Source organism: Carettochelys insculpta, chromosome 6 (genome assembly GCF_033958435.1).
Source record: "Carettochelys insculpta isolate YL-2023 chromosome 6, ASM3395843v1, whole genome shotgun sequence".
In the NCBI taxonomy this organism is placed as follows: Eukaryota; Metazoa; Chordata; order Testudines; family Carettochelyidae; genus Carettochelys; species Carettochelys insculpta.
The window spans coordinates 100,458,239-100,482,253 of NC_134142.1; the positions used below are offsets into that span (position 1 = coordinate 100,458,239).

Consider the following 24,015-nt stretch of genomic DNA (forward strand, 5'->3'; position numbering starts at 1 on the left):
GATTTTTCAATCCCTGGCCCATTCTTTCAAAAGAGCTGGGGGCTGTGTGCACACACTCTTTGGGAAAAGCGGATTGATTTCAAAGGACAGCTGTAGTGTAGCCATTGCCTGAGAGTGAGCTCACCTATCACTACATCTGAAAACAATGTATGGAAAAGGGCACCAAACTGATATTAGAGATATTGGTCTGTGAGGAGTGTAAGCATTGGGAGATGTAGACATAAAGGGGAAAAATAGGCTGCGGTGTGGCTGTGTAGAAACAAGCATGGGAAACTGGAGTCTGACCAACAGGGAGAGTGAAAGCTACTGAAGGGCTTTAGGGAGGAATGGATTAGTGAAAATGGCAAGAGGAAGAGCTGACCATCAGCACAGGGAAAGGACTGAAAGAAAAGAGGTGAAAACGAAGTTGTGGTAGGTTAGCTGAGAGGACCAGAACTGATTTTCAGAAGAACCCAGATAGTTGCACTAGTAACAATATGCAGATGAAAATTAGGACAAGGAACATGTAGAGCCCAACTGTTGCAGCATCACATATTCTTGGGTAACCAGCGAACACATGGGCAATGGCATAGTGAGTTTTGCCTGCAAATCACTGCACACACATGAAGTAGCAGATTGAATCCTTGCACTTGAACAATAGTATTAATAGTCTTTATTCCTGTGGCAAGTATGATTGACAATTACTGCAAAGCATGTGTTTACCTGAAGCAGATACTACCGCACTGAGGGATTCAGGTGGGACAATGGTGCTTAGATAGGAAAGCCTTCCTATCTGTGCTGTGGATACCTTGCTCAGTGACACTAGGACTTATATGGCCTTTGGGGAAGAAACTGGAGGGATAAGCAGATAAAGGCAACCCATGCTAACATCAAGACATCTTCTACACTTTAGCCTGGGGCTGGCATTCTCACCTGGAACTATTGGCAGTTTGCTACGACCCTTCGTTGTCATCCCCCACCACCCCACCCCAAAATTCTTCACATCAGCCTCACCTTACACTTACTGCATGCCCTACACTGCTTTCTCTCCATGCTCTCCTTTCTGACATGTACCTTTCCTTGTTTGTTTTTGTTTGTTTGTTTTTCCAGAGCTTAACTAACTGTCTACACTAGGCAAAGTAAATCGACTGCAGATACATAATTCTAGGATGGCAACTGCATAGTTAGAATCAATGCATCTGTGCTCAACTTACTTGGCTGTCCCTACTGAAGACGGTTGACGGGAGAAACCCTCCCATCGACCTCCCTTACCTTCACATCTCACAAGGAGTAAAGGGGTTGACTGCAACTGCTGAGAGGTCAATTTCATGCACCCCTACCAAATATGCAAAATTGAGCCTCAGAAGATCAACTCCAAATGGATTGATCTTCCCAGTTAGTGTAGATATAGCCTTAAATCTCATTCCCAAAGTCATGGAACAAAATGTCTGCAGCCATAGCATATTCACTCCTCTTGGAATGTTTTATCTAGTTTTCTCCCCCAAGCTACATTTGTCTGACGTGAAGCAGGAAACATCTGTTGCTTCTGCTTTTACATAATGTCTAGCACAATGAGGCCCCATTCTTGGTTGATCCCCAGGCACTACTAGCATACAAATAATGTCTTCATGATGATGGGGTGTGAGGGCGTAAGCATTCTTAATTCACAAGGTGATGACATCAAATTTACTCACAGACTTATAGCTCACTAAAAATTATTGTTGTCTGTTTTGGCTGTAAAACTAAAGCTCGGTAACACCAATATCAAGAGGGACAAGTTTGATCCAGTGGACTGTGCATACGAAGAGGAGCCAAGAGTTCCTGAATCCTAATACTAGACCTGCCACTGGATTAACACTTTGTGCCTTAGGCAAACTACTCGTGCCTCACTTCCCCACTTCTGTAAAACAGGGAGTACTATTAACCTACCTAGCCACAGATTTTTTTCCAAGACTTATTAATATATGTACAATGCTTTTAGATATGAAGCAACATTTTAGCAATATTTTCATTAGTACTATTTAATTTCTATGCTCTCAGATGAAATCTGGTACAAAATTCTGCCATCGTGACAGACAGCAACAGATGCCAGACTAGAGCCACAAAGAAATTGGGTAATGTAAAACTCACTATTTCAACTCCATCGTATTAACTTAAGAGCAAGAGCAAAACATGTAGTCATTGACCTAAACATATTAATTTAAGCATACTTTTGCAGTGGCATTCAATAAAACTATACCTAATTTGACAAATACGGAATTTAAACAAATGGGTATAGCTCTCACATTTTAAAAAAGCAGGCAAGATTGATAATTATGCAACAAAAATACTGCAACAAACTAGTTTTATATTACTTGGCTATAGAATAGAAAAACAATCTATATTGGTTGAAATATGGGCAATTTGTTTTTAAACAAAGGCAGACTGCAGTTATGGAAGCAGAATAAAAAACATGAATAAATGCATTTCCCTGCTTATTTTAAAAGGAACAACCAAATAATCATTTTCATAAATTGGTATAATCATTAAGAGCATTTTCAAATATAGTTTAACAGTGAAGTGTAATTTATAGCACTGTCACAGATGCTTCAAAAGCATCTACATTGAAAAAAAAAGGAAAAAAAAGCCTACCTGTTCTTACAGAAATAGGGTTCTCTAGAAGAAACACTGTTTGTTTCCAGTGTGTTTTGGGACACTGGGGACCCGTCGAGAACATGACCTGAAAAGACAGAGTTCAAAAATCTGATGAAGTACAACATTTTTAATATCATGCTACATTAATCTATTGCATAAAATACACTTCAAATGCTTGCAGCAGCAAAACGGGCTTGCTCTCAAACACCTTGAGGCGACAAACTGAAAAAGTACATACATTTGACATAATTAATTTTGAACATACAACCCCCAGTACTCACACTGTTGTGGCAGTTCTTTTCAAAAAATATATCAAAGTAGCCGACAACTGCCTATAATGAAAAGGAAAACACAAATTTGAACAGGGCATATTAATTACAGTAACAACAATATCCCTTACTGAATAGTAACAGAGAGAGGAAGCCGTGCTAGTCTATACACTATCAAAACAAAAAGCAGTCAAGTAGCACTTTAAAGACGAGCAAAATAGTTTATTAGGTGAGCTTTTGTGGGACAGACCCACTTCTTCAGACCATAGCCAGACCAGAACAGACTCAATATTTAAGACACAGAGAACCAAAAACAGTAAGCAAGGAGGACAAATCAGAAAAAGATAATCAAGGTGAGCAAATCAGAGAGTGGAGGGGTGGGGGGGAAGGTCAAGAATTAGATTGAGCCAAGTATGCAGACAAGCCCCTATAGTGACTCAGAAAGTTCCCATCACTATTTAAACCATGTGTTAATGTGCCGAATTTGATGCATACTTGGCTCAATCTAATTCTTGATCTCCCCCCCCCCACCCCTCCACTCTCTGATTTGCTCACCTTGATTATCTTTTTCTGATTTGTCGCCCTTGCTTACTGTTTTTGGTTCTCTGCGTCTTAAATAGAGTCTGTTCTGGTCTGGCTATGGTCTGAAGAAGTGGGTCTGTCCCACGAAAGCTCACCTAATAAACTATTTTGCTCGTCTTTAAAGTGCTACTTGACTGCTTTTTGTTTTGATAATATCCCTTACTGTGTACATTTTCTATGAGTAAAATGTACTTCTTCAAAACCACAGAGACAACTTATCCCACAACATGGATCACTTCTATTTTTCTTCAGGGGTTATTCAAGAAATTCAAAGTATTTGAACTTTGCTGGAAAGCCCATAATGCAGAAAAGATGGAGATAAACCTTGAATTATTTCCTATATTTATATTTCTATTACTTCCAAACATGCCGTAAACTTTGTTTCACAACTGAAGTGATGGGTCATTTCAATCTACACAAGAAGTCTGTAGTTTCAGGGGAGGGGAAAAAATACAGACACTCTTAAGCTTTGAAAATCAAAAGATGGAAATTTTCATTTCCAACATGTTACAGCTTTTAATTACAGCTTTTCACTTAAATTATGGACACACGGCTGCTATCATAGCTATTGAACATGATAGCACAATTTCCTTTAGGTACATGCACGTAAATGGGTAAATCCAGCTCTCTTTTCTTTGGCTGATAGAGCATGCACCCATGGTGCACTTATACACAAAAAGAGGGAGAGTACATGAGGTGCTTTCCCTTCCCTTTCCCCTTCACTCTGATTAACAAAAAGCCCTGTTCTACACAAACTCCCTGTGCATGGAGGGTTGCCCAGAGCTAATGGGGGGTTTCACATGTTCTCTATCACACAAAGAGGTAAGGAAAAGAAATCTCTGAAGTGCCCTACAAGGACTACTTCAGCAGCTAGTGTCTATGCAGTGGCTCCTCAGCTGCTCTATCCCAATGGGAAGGATACCATGAAACTTCCCTCTTTTCTCTCAAGCTTCCAGAGAGTCAAATGACTCCCCATTGCACAGCTCAGCACTTGGATTTATACCTGTGCGGGGTATACCAGAGTCTCTGAGATACTCTACTGGAAGGCCCTGTGACCCTGCTCACTCCTCCCCAAAAAAGGGCAGTAGAGAGGGTCCTCCAAGGTGCTGTGGCTGTGTGAGGACACTGTCAATTAGGGCCCAGTAACCTAATATAAGAAATGCTAAAGGGCCAGGACCTTGAATTCCTTTCTGGAGCTGTAGAATTGTATCTGGTACATAGCTGGCTGACAGTGACAGAACACCAGACTGGGCAGTACTGGCAGGAGTAAGGAAGGGCAAGGAGGAGTGCTAAGCTCATTCCTGGGACTCCACTAGGACAAGACCCTATGGTAAAAGGCAAAGATGGCATGGGGCCAGCAGGAAGTAGCCCAGGCATTAGAGAAGCCATGTGACACAGTTAAAGGGACACAGCAGATGACTGCTATCTACAGAGTCCCTCGTCTAGACCCTGGCATAATGGGAGACCCACACTCCTTTCATGCCCCATTAAGCACTGGAAGACGTGACCTGTGAGCTGTAGCCTGGAAGTCCCAGAGGGCAAGGACAGAATCTCCAGGGAGGAAGCCTTGGGGCACTGCTCTATCCCCGAGCAGGAACAGAGTGTACGCAGGCATACACTCACTTCTCATAAGCATCCCAACAAAAGGGAAGCTGCCAAAACATAGACAATGCAATACATCTCCCACCTCCATCTCCCCTTCATCCCAAACTTGTTTCCCATCATCTTCTACTGGGGAAGTAATTTACAACTGCTTCACAAATGCAGCCTCAAGGCAGATTATGGATATATGGTCCAAAAGGTAGCCTCAAAAACAAGATGCTGAGACCCATAAAGAGTCTGTGCTCTACTACAGAAGACTATCAGGCTGGCAGCTGGGGAATTCCCATGCACTGGCATATCAAAAAGGGATTTCCCTCATGGCTCTTCCAAAGTTCCCTCTAATCTTTTCTATCCATGTGTGGATTTTTAAAATCCACATGCGGAATGAATTTTTTACATGCACTGAGGCACATGCAAATATGCACCACCAGTAAAAACAAAAAGCCTAGCTGAGGACACTCTGCTAATCAACTGGGCAGCATCTGAACTCTCCTGAGTGGTTGCACAAGTGTACAGCTTACTGGGAACCCTGGTCTCTTCAGGTATATTCAGGCAGGACTACACATAAAAGTAAGCTGACTGAGTCAATCACAATCTTCCCTTGTGCAACAAACTAGCTTTTGTTACAGATATCTAATTAGACTACCAGCCTCTTGTTATGGAAGTGAATGCCGTGTTCAGTACTGACTCAGAAAAATGGGCTGTGTGAAGAAAACATATATGTGAAATCTTTCATCACTGTGCAACATCTTATTGCCCTTCTTTAGTCTAAAAACTTGAACAGGTCAGAAAATAAATGGATATGAATAATATGGCATGTCTTAAAATGGATCCATCTACGTCCAGCCATCTTATTTAATCTTCAACTAATGAGTCTGAAAATCCTTGGCGAGCTTTGAACTCCAACCTAGACCAACATTTTTCTTGGCAAGGGAACCACACCAAGGAGACACGCTGTCAATGACTCACTTCAGAAGCCTCTGAAAGCAGTGACTGTTCAGTTCCTCGAGGGCCATCACTCCATATTGAGAATCCCAGTTAAATGACAGTCTGCTCTCCATGTGTGTCTTGGAAGAGCCACAGTATTTTGTCAAGGTCTGAAATCCTCGGATTATCCTTGCCCCACGTGAAGCTGCTATTGTTAAGCCACAATCTCTTGAGAATGGACAAAGGTCTCCTGAGTCATGCACATTCTTTCTGGCTGCTAGCAGGCCAAGTCAAAAGAGTTTGCAGGGCCCAAATGGCATGCTGACAGCAGGCCCAGCCACTGGGCTGATCCCAAAGCAGTACACCGACAGCAGGGCCCAACACAGGGTACAAGATAACCACTTTGCTTACTTTGCTCTAAAGCCAGGCCTGGCTACTAGACTGATGTTACTGAGCAGGTACTGTAGACATGCCTGCAAAAAGGGACAAGGATATGGCACCATCCTTGAGATATTATTCATTTCTCCTGAAGCCTCACAAAGCACAACATAAGAAGCTTTATTTTATTAAGCTTGTTCAGCATCCCTTTAAATACTGTGAACAAATTATATTTGCAATCTGAAAGTGACTATAAAGTTGTTTTAACATAACAAAACTGACATAGGAAAAACACCAGGAAAAAAGTTGAAGTTAATTCTTTCAGTCCTTTTTCCTAAGCAAAAACCTGAGACTGAGTTGTACAAAGGATTGAGGTGCCTCTGAAATCCCCAGCTCAAGTGAACTGAAAGGTCTTGTAGAATTCCCTAAAGTTCCTCAAACTCAGGTTCTGATGGATTAACCAAGAAAGCAATTTCCTTCATAGAAGATCGCACTGCTAGAAATAATTTGCCTCCAGGCAATTTGGATTTAACTCTGGAAACCACTGGCAAAACCTGCTTGGCTGCTGGGACTCAGGAGACATAGGAGAAAGGCTCTCTGCCCACATATAAGTAATACAACCTCTTAAAACGTATAAAGTTAAGCACATGCCTATGAGCTTCCAGAATATGTTTCAACAAGATATCTGCTAGAGCAGATGAGGTTTACTGGTTCCATTTAACTGGTAGGTGCTAGAGCCTGGGAACCAGGGCTGCTCTGGCAGGGCTGGCAGAACCCCACCCATGTTGTGATGGGGACTACAGCTGTTTCACCCATGCTGCAGTGTGCCTCACCCGCAACAGCCACCGCTCCCTTCAATTGGCTAACCAGTTAAATGGTAGGTAAACTGAGATTTTACATCCTTAAACAGCTATAGGCAACAAACCAACATTGCCATAATTTTATGTACGTAAATTTCACCCAAAATTTCATCAGCCACTTGTAGGAGCTGCAGATTCTGTAACCCAGGGGAGCAATGTCATTTAACATTATGTGCCAGACAATGTTTGGAAAAAACTAGAGGAGAGAGGCATAGGTTAAGATTCTCATCTGCAATAAAGTGTGGTTATAGATCAGACTGGACCACGTAAAACAGGCATCTTCTAATTCAACTGCCTACTTGCAAATAACAAGCAGTCCTCTGGCACCTTCAAGATTAACAACTTTATTAGGTCATTGGCAAAATGTTTCCCCCCCCCCATTTGATGAAGGGGGTTTTACCCACAAAAACTAATAAATATATTATCTCTGAGGTGCCACAGGACTGCTTATAATTTGTGACACTACATAACAATACGGCTACCCCTCTGAGAATTATCAATATACAGTTATTCAAATCAAACCTGCTCCATTCTTCTGTAAGAGCACCAAATTGTGCACCATTCCCAGTGACTTTGAAGGAGAGCTACGTGAATGACAGACATAAAAGTTTCTTATTGCAGGCTGAGTCTATGAGGTCAATATCTGCCAGCACTACTTGCCACTGAACAAATTTTATATGACTACTACTAAAGCCCCAATTTGCTGCTCAATGCGAAGCATGAAGTAGCTGAATATGGGACAGATGGGGAGAGAAAATAAGCGTGATGGACACAGTATCTTCGGAAGCCAACACAGCCACTTTGGAGGTTCAGTCCAGTATCTGAAACAGCAACTGCTGGACACCAGATAAGCAGCTCATACTCAACCACCCCATTCAGGTTCCACTTGGTTAGTCTTCAGTAGAGCTGCTGCCAGGTAAGGGCAACGCTATGGCAACAGAAACAAAATTTGTCTCAAAGAAGATAAATAGAGTAATATGCAAATCACTGTTTACTCTTCACTTAGCTCTTACTTTTTAAATGGTGTTCACCTGTCTCCGAACTAACTACAGAACAGGGTTGCAAAAAGATACAGTAATCAAACAGTTCCCCCCACTTTTGTCAAATATTTCTAGCTAATTTATCCTTAACATTGTCAAGTAACTGAATTGTTGTTAGTGCTGAAAACACTCCATACTCTCTGCCTTCACTCAATGATTGTGTTTGAAGTCCTTGTCTCCAATACATGGTGGATTGTCATGGCAACGACTGATCCACCAGCTAATGATTTGCCTCATCTACCGTAGACTTAATTAACTGATCTCTGATCCTCCTCCTATCAATGCTGGGTCTTCCACCCAAATGAGAAGAGTAGCCAGCCTCGACAGAAGAGCAGCCCCACTAACCTTACTGAATGCAAGACGCTGTGGTAGGAATGTTGACATCAGCTACGCTGTTTACATAGTTGTAGTAGATAGACAATGAATGTAAGTATAGACAAGGACTTGGAGTTACACTTAGGACTCAGTCAAAACTTAAACATGCTAGGTAGCGGGGAATCATGTCAGATGTTACTTTGCTCTAGGTTCATCGCTTCAGCTATTCTACAAGCCAGTCACAGTTGTATATCTCAACACAAAAAAGAAATACATAAATGCTGGGCAATGAAAGTCATCTTTGGACCAGTATTTGAACTTCAAATATCAGGGGGCAAATTTTCAGATATATTTCTTAAGACTGACCATTCCAAAAATATAACTGTATTGTATTCTTTCCAAGTCACATCACTCAGTCTGAGTTCTTTTTTTCCCCTATATTACTAAACAGAAGTTTTTTAATATGGGGAGAATAAATAGAGAAATTAAATAATTTTGCTGCTAAGTTGTGCACTGCCCATTTCCTAAATAGATCCTTTTCCTTTACACTGAGATTGACAGCCTGCTCTTCCAGTTAAAACAATCAATCATTCCCTACAAGAAGTGATATGCCTCTCTAGTACATTTAGACCCTGAACCCCCAAAGTACTTGGACATGTGTTTAAAATCAACAGGACTACTAAGGTACTTAAATGGTACTACTCACATGCATAAATGTTTTGCTGGTTCATGGCCCTAGTGGGACTTTCTGCTTCTGAATGATTCAGAACATATCTGGCCATGCCCCATTTAATAAACCAGCCCACCTGTTTTCAAATAAGGTGCACAGAAAGTCACAGATCCAGGGAAGAGCCAGTCAAACCACCGGCGCTTACTTCCAAAGCCTCTAAAATTGATTTACACCAGTACAGCAGGGAAGCTGTCACTAGAAATTGCTATGAGGAGATGTGAGGCCAAGCCAAGTCCCAGTCCTGGATGCTTCTTTGTCTGTTAGCTGTAAACATAAGCACAATACTTATTTCTTTTGTTGCAGTTTCACTACCTCGTTACTTCACCTTTGGCAGCCCATCTATATAGCTCCCTTGAGGACTAATCAACTCCAGCATTTCTCTGGAAGAGGCATTCAGGTACTAGCCTCTGAAAAACAAGCTCTAGGAACTGAAAACAATGACTTCTAGAATAGTAATAAATAACTGAGGCTGCAGTCTGTCATGAGCTCTGAATGGATTCTGTATTTTAAGAAAGGCACCAGCAAAATTATTCTGCTTCTTATTCTCCATAAATATCTTGCCAAGAGAAACAAATGCTAAGAAAAAAGATTAAAGACACCTCAAAGCTAAAGCAATTAGGTTAATTAAGAAGCAAAGTAATATTCATAACTGACTTCTATTGCTTAGACACCAAGGCAGGATTCCATAACAGTCAGCAACATTTCAATCAGCGATAGGGGAGTATAAGTGAAACACGTCCTCAAACAGCAAATGGGATCGCTAATCTACAAACAAAACAATCTATATACAGAATATGATCATTTTAACACAACATAGCCAGGGTAGTTTGCTTACTGTGTAAATTACACTAAATAACCTCTACTTATAAACCAAATATTCACATCCTAAACACTACTACATTTGGAGATTGCAAATGCAATCAGAAAAAAAATGATAATCTGAAACAAATATTTGTCACAAACTAGATACTTTACTGAATTGCCAAAGGGGGCAACTAAGAAATGTTCACTCATGTAATGCATGTAAAATATAAAGTCACCACAAATATTAAGAAAGAAAAAAGCTATCATGCAGCATATATTTCAACAATTAAATATCCTATGCACAGTTCTTACATTTACACTTAGTCTTGTATTATGACTAGGGAGTGAGCTGAAACAAAAAAAATGCTTGAACCAAGATCCGATTGTCTTTTTTTTTTTTTTGAATAAAAAGTCTTTTCTGTGAAGAAAGTGGCTTTGTAAACATACAGTATCTCAACCGTGCTAAGCAAACAAGACTACTTGAGACACCAGGAGAAGTCGTAAAGACAACTTTACCAATTCACTTAAGGAACTAGGAAATTAAAAATTATCATCATCACTATCACCTGCAGGGAGTCATTTATCATTTTTGCTCATCACTCGTATCATGTTCCAACAGCGTGTGGCTACAGCAGATACAATTAGGCAGCTGGCCACAGAAGTAGGCGGATAATGTGCTTTTGATGGAGTTTATCCAAGCATGGAGATGGAATGCCTGTAATCCACACAGTGGGGAAAGTTACGTACTACATTTGTATCACAGAAATACAATGGCTATTTAAACATTGTTATTCCTCTAAAAAACACAGAACCTTGAAATGCCCCGTTGTATTTTCATCTTGGCGGCTGATTATGAAGACACGTCACTTTTAATGGCACACTATAGCAACACATACATTACCATACTAAAAACAGCATATTCAGAATGTGTTTGACATCGGTACACACAGCTTGAGTCTGAAGATACTCAACACTACATGATTATGGGTTCAGAGTCATACGCTGGTATTCAAATACCTGTGGTTTGGCTCTTATTGTGTCCAGCAAATGAGTTCTTAAGTGTAGAAACCAAAAAATTGTTCAAAATTCTAAATTTCTTATAAATACAAACGCTTTTCAAATAAAATTACATTAATCAAAATTAACTGAATTTGTATTCTAACCATGGAGATTTTAGTTCATCGGTACTATTATTCTCATTCATTTTACCTTTGTTCACCCTCTTTCAATATAAATGCATACCCTGCTTTTTGACAAGTTCTCTCGGGAGTAATGAACAGAAACTGCCATTGCCCTCCCACGGGATATTGCCATTCAGTCAGGAAAGAACCAACCAACCTTGATAGGCTCATGAGGGAAACACACTAACAAAAGAGGAAGTTCATCAATTGATCTGAAGATAATAAACCATTGTATTTTAATCTCAAAACTCTCATACAATTAATTGAAAACATTCAACTTTTAAATACAGTTCAAGGTATATTTCCCCAACAACAGAATCTATTGACTGTTTTCAGATAGATGTCTCATTAAAATCTGCACTGACAAACTTAATTCTTTAACAGTAAAGATGCTCATTTCAAGCTAATTAGATTTTAGCAGCAGATTAATTTTGTGAGGTTCCAATTAGGTCAATTTGCACCAGAAGTGTTTAGAACTCAATCATTATGATCAGCTGAGACAGTTGTGTGTTCTCAGAGAATCTTCAGAGGCTTTGACAATAGAATTGAAAAATCAAAGTGATGCCGAGAAAGGAGCCACACTTAACCCTGTAAGATATTTAATTGGGGGAAAGGCAGAAAAACAATGGAAAGAGATAAAACTCTGCACCCCAGAGGCTTGAAAAATTACTCTTTCCAAGAGCTCTGATGATGGATATTCACATACATCAAATCTTAAATATAAAGTTTGTAGTCAATTTTAAACATTTCATTTCACTTACCCTTCACAAACTTCTCTAATCAAATGAAAAATATCCCAGAAACTGCAAAATTGCACTTGTTTGAACACTTTGAAAAATTACATTACAAAAAATGACAAATTTAAAGATGCTGGTCTTTTTCACAGATAAAAATTAGCCAACCAACCAACCCAACCCAAACCAAACCAAACCACAAAGTCACAGGATCAGTTGGAATAGTGCCAATCCAGGAACACTGGAGAGGCACATTAGACAGAGTGACAAAGCACAGGTCTAAATTGCAATGTAAGTCTGGAGGTTCAGACTCAAGCTCCAATCTACATACGCTTACATGCCACATAAATAAACCCAAAGCACAGACCGAGCATCCACGACTCTATAGGGAAAGGCAGTCCAAGCCTGAATCAAGCTGGAACCCAGCATTACAGCCCTATTGCTTTGCAGTGTAGATGCAGTCCCACTGAGCCCTTGGAGACTGCATCTACACTTGCATCCCTCTTTCAAAAGAGGCACGCAAATGAGGGAAATAAAAAATGCAAATAAGGTGCAGATTTACCTATCTGGCACTCATTTACATATTCTTTTGAAAGAGCTTCTTTCAAAAGAAGAAAAGCCTTGTAAACGCATCTCTTTTGAAAGTAAACCCCCATCTTCGAAAGAATCCTTCTTCCCCCTTTTTTTTAATGGGAAGAAGGGCTCTTTCAAAGATGGGATTTACTTTTGAAAGAGCAGCATCTACAAGGCTTTTTTTCTTTACAAATTATATGCAAATGAGGTGCCAGATATGTGAACCCACACCTCATTTGCATTTTCAGTTTCCCTCATTTGCATGCCTCTTTCGAAAGAGGAATGCAAATGTAGACGCAGCCGGAGTCTGTCAAAGGTATTCCACAATGCCATGGCTGACTTTCTTTGCTGTATGGAAAATAATTCCCCCACCCCCACACACACACATTGCATCATGAACTAAAGACTGAAGAGGCCATATTTTTGGGGAGGATACTAGGAACTATGGAATACGTGCACTTCAACTCAGGCCTGCACAACTCAGCCTTGAAGCTGGGTTCAACGATCCCTAACCTGGGTATATAAATGAGCGAAGACTCTCAAGCCCTAAAATAACAAACTCGAGGTCTGCTCATTTAATTTCTACTAACCCTAGGCTTTGGCACAGGAGGGTCTCCGAACCTCGGGCTCAGCCCAACCTCAACATCTACACTGCAGTTTTATAGCTCTTCATCCTATGTACAAAGAGACCAAGTCAGCTGACATGGGTATTTAATTGCAGGTTAAAAAGTCCCTAAATCAAAACTATTCACCTCCATCACTTATCTGAAATATCTTACTAAAAAGTTATAAGATGGAAATAAAAAGTTTACTGAAATCTTCTCTCCCTATGTAATAGTTTAAGTGCCCCTCCCACAACTCCCAAATAAATGAGGTCAATCACAGTTGTAACAATGTAACATTTAATACTGTTACTTTTCTGGCCTCTCTCTCAGCAGTCACTCAATGAGTAAGACATCTTCACGTGACCCTCCTATTTGAGAGTCCTTTGATGGCTGATCAGCGTGATTCCAAAGCTGCAGTTCTTCTCACAGAAAAGGCAGCAATTGGTAGCTGTTGGAGGGACGAGGGGCAGTTTCTGATGCTGTTTTTTCTTCTCTGCCTCTCTTCGTCTGCACTGTGGCGGGACCTCTCATATTATGCCCACCTCATCATGGATTACAGTTCTCCACTGGGGAAGGTCTTGGGCAAGGTTCTCCCAGGTGTCAACACCAATGATAACACTTCTTCATGTGTGCCTTCAGCATGTCCTTATATTGCTTCTGCTGGCCCCCAATGCTCCTCTGTCCTTCCTCCAACTCAGAAAACAATGTGTTTTGGGAGGTGCTGATCAGACATCTGAACCACGTGATCCATCCAACGAAGTTGTTGATGAATGATAAGGGCTCCAATGCTGGTCATGTTCGACTCTTCTAGGATGCTAGTGTTCGTAAGCCTACCCTCCCCAAGAGATATTTAGGATTCTCCTGAGGCAGCCTTGATGATATTGTTCAAGTGCCTTCAAATGACACCAGGTTTCACAGGTGTACAGTAGCAGTGGAACAACCACTGTACAGTATACAAGGAGCTTTGTCTTGGGATAGATGTCCTGGTTCTTGAAGAATTTTTGTCTCATGCTCAGGCTTGCACAGCTCAGATGATGCTGGATTCCCACAACAATATCGGATTTGAGCAGAAAGATTACTTCCAAGGTATGGGAAGTGCTCCACATTTTCCAGCAGATCTCCACTGACTTCAACAGAAGATACATGAGATTGTCCCGTTGGCGAGGATTGGTGGGGCACCTTGGTCTTTTTGATGTTCAGTGTGAGGCCGAGATTCTCATATGCTTCAGTGAAGACACTCAAGATGGTCTGGAGGGCTGCGACAGAAAGAGCAGCAACCATGTTGTCATCTGTGTACTGGAGCTCCATGATCAAGGTCATGTAGGTCTTGCTTTTAGCCTTCAGTCTCCTGAGATTGAAAAGCTTCCCATTCATTCTACAAGCCATTTTCACACCACCTGGGAGCTCACCATCAATGAGGCGAAGGGTCAGAGCAATGAAGATACAGAACAGTGATGGGGCAATGGTGCAGCTTTGCTTGACTCCCATTTTGACCTCAAAGAGGTCACTTTGGGATCCATTGTTGATCAATACTCTAGCAGTCATGTTGTTGTGAGGCAGCCTCAAGATGCTAATGAATTTTTGGGGGCAGATGATGTTTGAGAGAATGGTCCACAGGGTGCTATGATTGAATGAGTCAAATGCTTTGGTCAGGTCAATGAAACCTACGTATAAGGCTTGGTTTTGCTCATGACATTTTTCTTGAAGTTGCTAGGCAGCCAAGATCATACCTGATGTCCCTCGGAATGGTTGGAAGCCACACTGGAATTCTGAGGGAATTTCTTCTGAGTGGCAGGAGTCCGTTTGCAAGGATTCCAGCTAAGATTTTTTCTACTGCTGCCAGGAGGGAGATGCCATGATAGCTTTCATAGTTCAATGTGTTGCCCTTCTTAAAGGGACTGATGATCAGTGTCTCTCTGAAATCTCATGGGCATCTACTCCCTATCCCAGATCTTGAGTAGGTGTAATTGTTTGCAGAGCTCTGGCCCACCTTCTATGAAGACTTCAGCAGCGATTTCATCTAGTCTGGTTGCTTTGTTGCACTCCATCGCTTTGATGTCAGCTTGGACCTCACTAAGGGTAGGAAGTGTTGCAAGATTGTCTTAGAGTTGCTGAGGAATTTGGTTAAGGGAGTCTAAGACCATGGTGGAACGGTGGTTCAATAGCTCACTATAGTGCTCCCTCCACCTAGAATCAATGGCTTCATTGTCTTTCAAGAGTTAGGTACCATCCTTTGCTCTCGGGATTGATTCAATGGTTTGTAAGTCTATAAATAGCTTAGGTAGAATTGAAGAAACCTCTTGTATCATTGATGTCTGTGAAATGCTTGAGTTCTCGCACCCTCTCAGTCCACCATTGTTTTTTCCAGAGTCCTTGTTTTAGGTTGGACTTATGCCTTGGCATGTGCTTCCCTCTTTGTTGTACAGTTGATGTCAGTTTGCCAAGCCCTAAAGGCATTTCTTTTTGCCCCCAATCAGGCATTCAATGTCTACATTATACTCAAACTAGTCCTGATGCTTCTTGAACTGGTAGCCAATTGTTTCTCCACAAGCACCAATGATGACATTTTTCAACTGACTCCAGTGTTCTCCCCCATCTTCAAGGTGTACTGTTGGCAGCTTCCTCTGGAACACTATCTGGAAGTCACTTCATCTGATGGGATCCTTCAAGCTTTGTATGTTGATCTTTCATTGCATCTCTTTCCTCTGATTTCTACATTCTGAGACAATCCTAAGCAACCACTGTGGATCTAATCAGTCCAGCCATCATTAGCACTAGTCACTGCATGCATGAGAAGGACATCATGTTGATCCCAAGCATGGACGATGACATACTCTATGAGGTGCAAGGGCTTCAAATGGAGGATCATGAGGTCTTACATTTGTTTTTCTGGCAGAAGAAGGTGTTCGTGATGATGACCTCATATTCCACACATTTCGTAATTAAGAGCACTTCACTGGAGTTGCTGTGGCCAAATCCTTCTTTCAACCATAGTCTGCCAGAGGTCCATGTCTGTTCCAACCCTGGCATTGAAATCCTACAAGAAAATAATCTTCTTTGGGGATGTCTTTCAGAACTGTGTCCAATTCGGTGTAGAACTTCTGCACGTCATCTTTGGCACCTAGAGCTGGTGTATAAGCATTGATGACAGTTACCTGTTGGTTTTTGGCAAGCTTCAAGCGGAGAGTTATGAGACGCTCATTGATGCCAACAGGGACTTTAGATAGGATGTCAGTTCATTTTTCATGACAAATCCTACTCCATGAATTCATTGTCTTTCTTTGGGGTTCCTTTCCAGAAAAATGTGGGCCCTCCACCTTCTTCTCTTAGCTGTCCTTCTTCTGATCTACGCATTTCTGCCAGGGCAGCTATATCAATGTACAATCGTTTCAGCTTGTGGAAGATAACTGACATGCATCTTTCACGTCACCCACTTTCTGGGCTGTCCATTAGAGTCCTGAAAATTCCATGTTCCAAAGTTTACTATTCAAGTTTGACCACACAGAGGTGAACCCACCTGATGTGATTATCCAGCTGGGGGGACTGCAGTGGACTATGCTTAGGTCCACTTTTCTTGCCCCCTCCCCCTGTTGGGAGAGCAGAGCGGATCCTATATAGAGCTGCTCAGTCATGGATGCTGCAGCCAGACTGTTCTACCACTTCAGTACTTGAAAATGAATGACTGATACATGCATCCACATCCATGTGCTGGTCCATGACTAAAAGCTTCTAGATTTCATAATCCTGCTCCCGTCACCATTCGCCAGTCTCTGTAGGGCTTAAGTTTAGGAGAGTAGCATGCAGAGGAAGACACCTGTGTGTGACGTCTTTAAACGCTGGGGGACTGTTGCACTGAAGCCACCTCACAGTTCTTCATGCATGGAAGGCTCAGGTCCAATGACATAGGATCCATGATGATGGCAATCCTCCTTTCCACTGCAGCCTTCATCTGCCTTCACAGCCATTGTTGCATTACCCCTGCTATCCTCTGCCTGTTCTGCCATTGAGGACTTTTAGGATTGTTCATTGCTCAACTTCAGCATTTCTCTTGTGGTCCAGTTTGTTGCATTACATTCAATACATGTAACACCACATATATATGGCATTTAGTTGCTTTTATAAGATTCTCATAAAATAAACAGTGGTGACCCAAATTTGCAGACATAAATTAATGAAGTATTAGGCCCTTGGGCTTCTGGGAGCAAGGGATGGTGGAGCAAAATAGTAACTTCTAGAGCTAAAGATGGACCAATCCTCTGGAATACATCTGAAATCAGACTTCCGAAACACTTGCAGGGGAGGAAGTTCAAAACTAATTATATTTTGACAGTAAACTAAAGACAACAAGGACTGATTTAAATCACCAAGTGGAACACTAAATAAGTTTTAACCAGATTCTGCATTTGTACTTCAGTTACTTTCTAAAGAAAGGTAGGTTCTCACTAGCTGACAGGAGTAAAATACGTTGATTTGCAATTAAATCATGCCTTTACACTAGATTTAATACATATTTAAGGTTTACTTAAGCAACTATAGAGCTTAATATTTTCAGATTCTTATAGGCTGGATATTGTTAGTATGTCAGAGACTGATGAATAATACTTTGATACATTTACTACAGGTTATTCAAAATTTGTTGCTCATATCCATTCCATATTAGGCGTATGTGTTCGCCTCATGCACCAGTACCAGTACTTCTTCCCTTAGCAGTGCCTTTAAAGGAGTGCTCTTAGTGCCCCCTGGAGTGATGCATCAATGGCATTAGAATACGGAGCACTGCATACTCTGTCTCCCTCCCCCGCGCTCAGTTCATTACTGCCAGAACTCCGAAAGTGGGGAAGCCAGGTGGGTGGAAAGGGCGTGAGCAGCACATCTTGAAGAACACCAGCTACAAAAAGGTAACTGTCTTTCCTTCTATGAGTACTTTCTCTTGTCCATTCCACAACAGATAACTCCAAGCAGTACGGACAGAGATGGGATGGGGTTCACAGGCATGTTGACTGAATCACAGCTCTCCCATAACCAGCCTCATCTCTAGCCTCACGAGTGACAGCACAGGGAGACAAATGTGTGGACTGAGTCCAACGTCATGGCTCTGTAGATGTCCTGGGTGAGCACAACTTCCAGGAAAGCTGTTGAGGATGCTTGGGCTCTGGTGGAGTGGACATGGATGACCTGAGGAAGGGGTACCCATGCCAAGTCATAGCAGTGTGTATACATGCAGTAATACAGTTAGAGATATACTGCAAAGACCCTGGCAAGCCCCTCATGCTGTCCATAGAGTGGTGGCAACAAAGAGTGGTGTTAACTTCTGAAAGGATTTTGTAAGCTTTAAGCAGAACAGTCCACTCACCTGAGGCACACGAGGGCAGCCTGACAGCTGCTGCCACCCCACAACAGGCCCTCCAAGGCCTTGTCATTCTCAGCCCCCCGCAAAGGCTGGGGAGGGGATGAAATGGGGGAGTAGGACAGGGAGGTGGCAGGAGGAGGTGTAACTTGGAGAATGGAGAGATCCAACAATACACAAAATTGCAAACCATGATTTTGCAAATTGCAAGGGTCTCCTGGGATGTGGAGTTTGTTGGGGTAGCTCTGCAATATAAGTCAGGCTAGCAAGAGCTTAGCTTAGGAGTATGTCCATACTCCCGGGAAGATCGACCCAGTCAGGTTTGATCTTCCACAGTTCGATTTAGCATGTCTGGTAAAGATGCACAAAACCAATCTCTCTGGGGTCAGCATTCAACCCCTGTACTCCATGCTGCTGTGTGGCACTAGGGAGGTCGACGGGAGAGTAGAGAATCTAGGTCTATACTAGGAAAATAAGTCAATTCCAAGGTGTCAATTCAAGCTACGCTAATGCTGTAGCCAGAACTACATATCTGAAATTGACTTATTTCCCTAGTATAGACTTAGCCTAGCTGTGACTGGCAGGCTACAAATGCACCCAGAAACAACTGGGAGTGACCTACATGCTGTAGGCGATTTGTGGGCGGTCCTGGTGGAGGCAACTGCAGGAAAGCAGTGTAGGGCATGAGAGGTACAGCTACTCACTAGTCTAAACTGTATCATGTCATAGAAACAACTTTGCCAGACATTTAAAAAAAAATCCATGGACCAAGTAGAGCTACTGACTTTATAGCTTATTATAACTATCTGTAGCCTATTAACACCCCACCCCAACCAATTAACCTCTCTTTCATCACTGTGACTAGAGGCTGAATGGTCCTATGAAATGTATTAATTATTTACTCTGAACAATCTCTTCCATCTATCATTTAACTGTGGCACTATGTTAGATTCTCAGTTTCAAGGAATTTTGTTTAAGCTCAAAAGCTTGTTTCTCTCAAACAATAAACAAACATCCAATAAACGATACTACCTCTGCAACCTTGTCTCTCTAATATCCTGGGACAGACAAATGCACCACTGCATACAGTGTCATTTTTACGTTAAAGAATGCCAAATTCAGAGCAGATGCAATACATCATTTTCCTTTATCTAAAAAGCCTTTAGATTTTTGTCTGATGGTGTAAAATATAAATAGGATCTTTAAAAACTAGAAGCTGATGCATTCAGAGAATGTATTGTACTGCTCTTCACAAAGCACGAACTGTCCTTTTAGAAGCACCACCTCAAAAATTCTCAATACAAATAATAGACTTTTACTGTTCATTTACTGCAAGATTAGGCAGCTTGATATGACAGATGGACTGTCAGCCTCTAACCAAACCTCCACACTCCATCATAAAAGGAGTTGAAATTCTACTCAGGAAATGTCAATGGTCTGACACGATTAAGTGCAAAATACATGAGAGAGTTCTACTTTGTTTTTAGGACGGGCGTTAATCAGAAAATTCCAGAACCACAAGGGCGCACAAAGCATCAAAACTTAAATCAATATCTAATCTACATTATCTTAGCACAGTACATGACAGGAGAATGAGATTTTGTAAAGGTCCAGTATTAGAGGGAAGTACAATGGATATCCAGTGCATCTTTTCTCATATTCAGGAACCACAAACTAACTGTGGTAGTTTAACCAATATCCTGTTTTGCTCTAACCCACAATACAGGATGACAAAAACTATTTGGAGTTCCTGAATTCATCATAATTATTCAAAGAAGGCCAAATAAATCAGTGGCACCTTACATCAGCATGTGCTACCAAGATTAAAAGCAGGAGATACATTTTAATTAAACTATAAAGTCCAGAAATCATGAAACACCTTTAATTTTGAAGTTGACTATACTTGACATTTTATAATGAAATACTTATGCATATAACAGAATTGAAACAAGAATTGCATATTTCACATTCAATTGATATATTCAATGAACAAAAGAACAGTGTTAACCACAACATTCTAATTCACAAAAACATGGAGAAACACCCAACAATGTGTATTTTTACCCTTTTTGATACTCACAGCAGTGTACTGGGACATACATGTGGAAGCATTACGAAGTCTTTAGATTTTATAATGTCTTGACTTGTGCAGTTCATTTCTCAAACTTTAACACTGATGTCATTTTTTTTTCCAATTCTGTATTTATATGGCTAAACAGACCCTTTCACCTAATCTGTGACCATTTTTATCAGAGGAAATGTAGGTTATTTTCATGGAATCATAGAACACTAGAACTGGAAGGGACATCAAGAGGTCACCGAGTCCAGTTCCCTACCCTCTCGGCAGGACCAAGCACCATCTTCTAGACCATCCTCAATAGGCATCTGTCTAACCTTCTCTTGAATATCTCCAGCAATGGAGATTCCACAACCTCACTAGGGCCATGTCTACACTAGCCCCAAACTTCGAAATGGCCATGCAAATGGCCATTTCGAAGTTTACTAATGAAGCGCTGAAATGCATATTCAGCGCCTCTTTAGCATGCGGGCGGCCGCGGCGCTTCAAAATTGACGCGGCTCGCCGTCGCGCGGCTCGTCCAGACGGGGCTCCTTTTCGAAAGGACCCCGCCTACTTTGAAGTCCCCTTATTCCCATCAGCTCATGGGAATAAGGGGACTTCGAAGTAGGCGGGGTCCTTTCAAAAAGGAGCCCCGTCTGGACGAGCCGCGCGGCAGCGAGCCGCGTCAATTTCGAAGCGCCGCGGCCGCCCGCATGCTAAAGAGGTGCTGAATATGCATTTCAGCGCTTCATTAGTAAACTCTGAAATGGCCATTTGAATGGCCATTTCGAAGTTTGGGGCTAGTGTAGACATAGACTAGGTAATTTATTCCAGTGTTTAACCACCCTGACAGTTAGGAAGTTTTCCTAATGTCTAAATTACACCTCCCTTGCTGCAGTTTAAGTCCATTGCTCCTTGTCCTGTCCTTGGAGGCCAAGGAGGACAATTTTTCTCCCTCCTCCTCGTAAGTTTTCAAGGTACTTGAAAACTGCTATCATGTCCCCTCTAAGTCTTCTCTTTTCTGAACTAAAGAAGCCCAGTTCTTTCAGTCCCTTATAGCTCATATTCTCTAGAACTTTGAGGATTCTTGTTGGTCTTCTGTGGACCTTCTCCAATTTCTCCACATCCTTCTTGAAATGTGGTGCCCATAACTGGACACAATACTCCAACTGAAGTCTACTCACCGCTGAATAGAGCAGAATGACTTCTCGTATCTTGCTCTCAACACTCCTGTTGATGCATCCCAAAATCATGTTTGCTTTTTTTAAGAACAGTAGCAAGCTGTTGACTCATATTTAGCTTGTAGTTCACTATGACTCCTAAATCCCTTTCCACAGTACTCCTTCCTAGACAGTCGTTTACCATTCTATATCTATGAAGCTGATTATTCCTTCCCAAGTGGAGTACTTTGCATTTGTTGATTAAATTTCATCCTGTTTACCTCAGACCATTTCTCCAGTTTGTCCAGATCATTTTGTATTATCGCCCTATCCTCCAAAGCAGTTGCAACCCCACCCAGCTTGGTGTCATCTGCAAACTTAATAAGCGTACTCTTTATGCCAATATTTAAATCATTGACGAAGATATTGAATAGAACCGGTCCCAAAACAGATCCCTGCGGAACCCCACTTGTTATGTCCTTCCAGCATGACTGAGATCCATTAATAGCTACTCTCTGTGAATGGTTCATCAACTAGTTATGCATCCACCTTATAGTAGCCCATCTAAGTTGTATTTGCCTGGTTTATTGATAAGAAGATCATGTAAGACCATGTCAAACGCCTTATTATAGTCTACATATACCACATCCACTGCCTCTCCCTTATCCACAAGACTTGTTACCTGTCAAAGAAAGCTAACAGATTGGTCTAGCATGACTTGTTCTTTACAAATCCATGCTGGCTGTTACCTATCACCTTATTTTCTCCCAGATATTTGCAGATGAATTCCTTAATTATTTGCTCCATTACCTTTCCCGGCACAGAAGTTAACTGACTGATCTGTAGTTTCCTGGGCTGTTCTTTTTTTCCCTTTTTATAGATGGGCACTATGTTTGCCCTTTTCCAGTCTTCTGGAATCTCTCCAGACTTCCAGGCATTTTCAAAACTGATAGCTAAAGGCTCAGAAACCTCCTCTACCAGCTCCTTAAGTATCCCAGGATGTATTTCTTCAGGCCCTGGTGATTTCCAGACATCTAATTTTTCTAAGTAATTTTTAACTTGTTCTTTTTTCATTTTATCCTCTAAACCCACCCTCCTCCCACTAGCATGCATTATGTTAGGCATTTCTGCATTGGCCTTCTTGGTGAAGGCTGAAACTAAGTAGTCTTTAAGCATCTCTGCCATTTCCAAGTTTCCTGATACTGTTTCTCCCTCCTCACTGAGTAGTGGGCCTACCCCATTCTTGTTCTTCCTCTTGCTTCTAATATATTGACCTCTTGTTACTCTTTATGCCTCTAGCTAGTTTAAGCTCATTTTGTGCCTTGGCCTTTCTAATCGTGCCCTTGCATAAATGTATTGTTTGCTCATGTTCATCTTTGGCAACTTCTCCTGATTTCCACTTTTCATATGACTCCTTTTTGATTTTGAGATCATGCAAGATCTCCTGGCTAAGACAAGGCAGTCTTTACTATACTTTCTAGCTTTCCTATGCAGCAGTACAGCTTGCTTTTGGGCTCCTAATCATGTCCCTTTGAAATACTATCAGCTCTCTTCAGTTGTTTTTTCTCTTAGTCTTGCTTTCCATGGGGCTCCCAGCTCTCTGAGTTTAACAAAATTTGCTTTCCTGAAATCCACTGTCCCTATTTTGTTCTTCTCCCTTTCATTATTTCTTGGAGTCAGGAACTCCGTGATTTCATGGTCACTTTCTCCCAAGCTACCTTCCATTTTCAAATTCTCAGCAAGTTCATCCCTACTTGTTAAAATCAAACGTAGAACTGCTTCACCCCTAGTAGCTTTTTCCAGCTTCTGAAATAAAAAATTGCCATCCATGCAGTCCAAGAACTTTCTGGATAGTCTGTGCCTTGCTATGTTAGGTTTCCCAACATATGTCTGGAGAGTTGAAGTCCCCCATCGCCACCAAATCCTGTGTTTTGGATAATGTTGTTAATTGTTTAGAAAAAGCCTCATCCACCTCTTCTACCTGACTAGGTGATCTGTAGTAGACCCCTAGCATCACCCTTGGTTTTTCACCCCTTTTAAGCTTACCCAGAGACTCCCAACATATCTGCCTCCTGCATGCATCTACACCTCAGTCCAGGTGTGCACATTTTTAATATATAAGGCAACACTTCCTCAATGTTTACCCTGCCTATCCTTCCTGAGTAAGTTGTACCCTTCTATACCAATATTCCAACTGTGTGTATTATCCCACCAAGTTTCCGTGATGCCAATTATG

General features: G+C 41.5%; 1 protein-coding gene across 2 annotated transcripts in view; it reads right to left on the minus strand.

Moving 5' to 3' along the window:
- PRMT3 (protein arginine methyltransferase 3) overlaps positions 1 to 24,015 on the minus strand; it is a 116,835-nt gene that overhangs the window by 14,554 nt on the left and 78,266 nt on the right. For both annotated transcript variants that reach the window (XM_074999020.1, XM_074999019.1), the window contains 2 exons: positions 2,895 to 2,945; positions 2,611 to 2,698 (listed from right to left, as the gene is read on the minus strand). In XM_074999020.1, the coding sequence (XP_074855121.1) occupies positions 2,611 to 2,698; positions 2,895 to 2,945 (139 nt within the window). The remainder of the gene's footprint in view (positions 1 to 2,610; positions 2,699 to 2,894; positions 2,946 to 24,015) is intronic.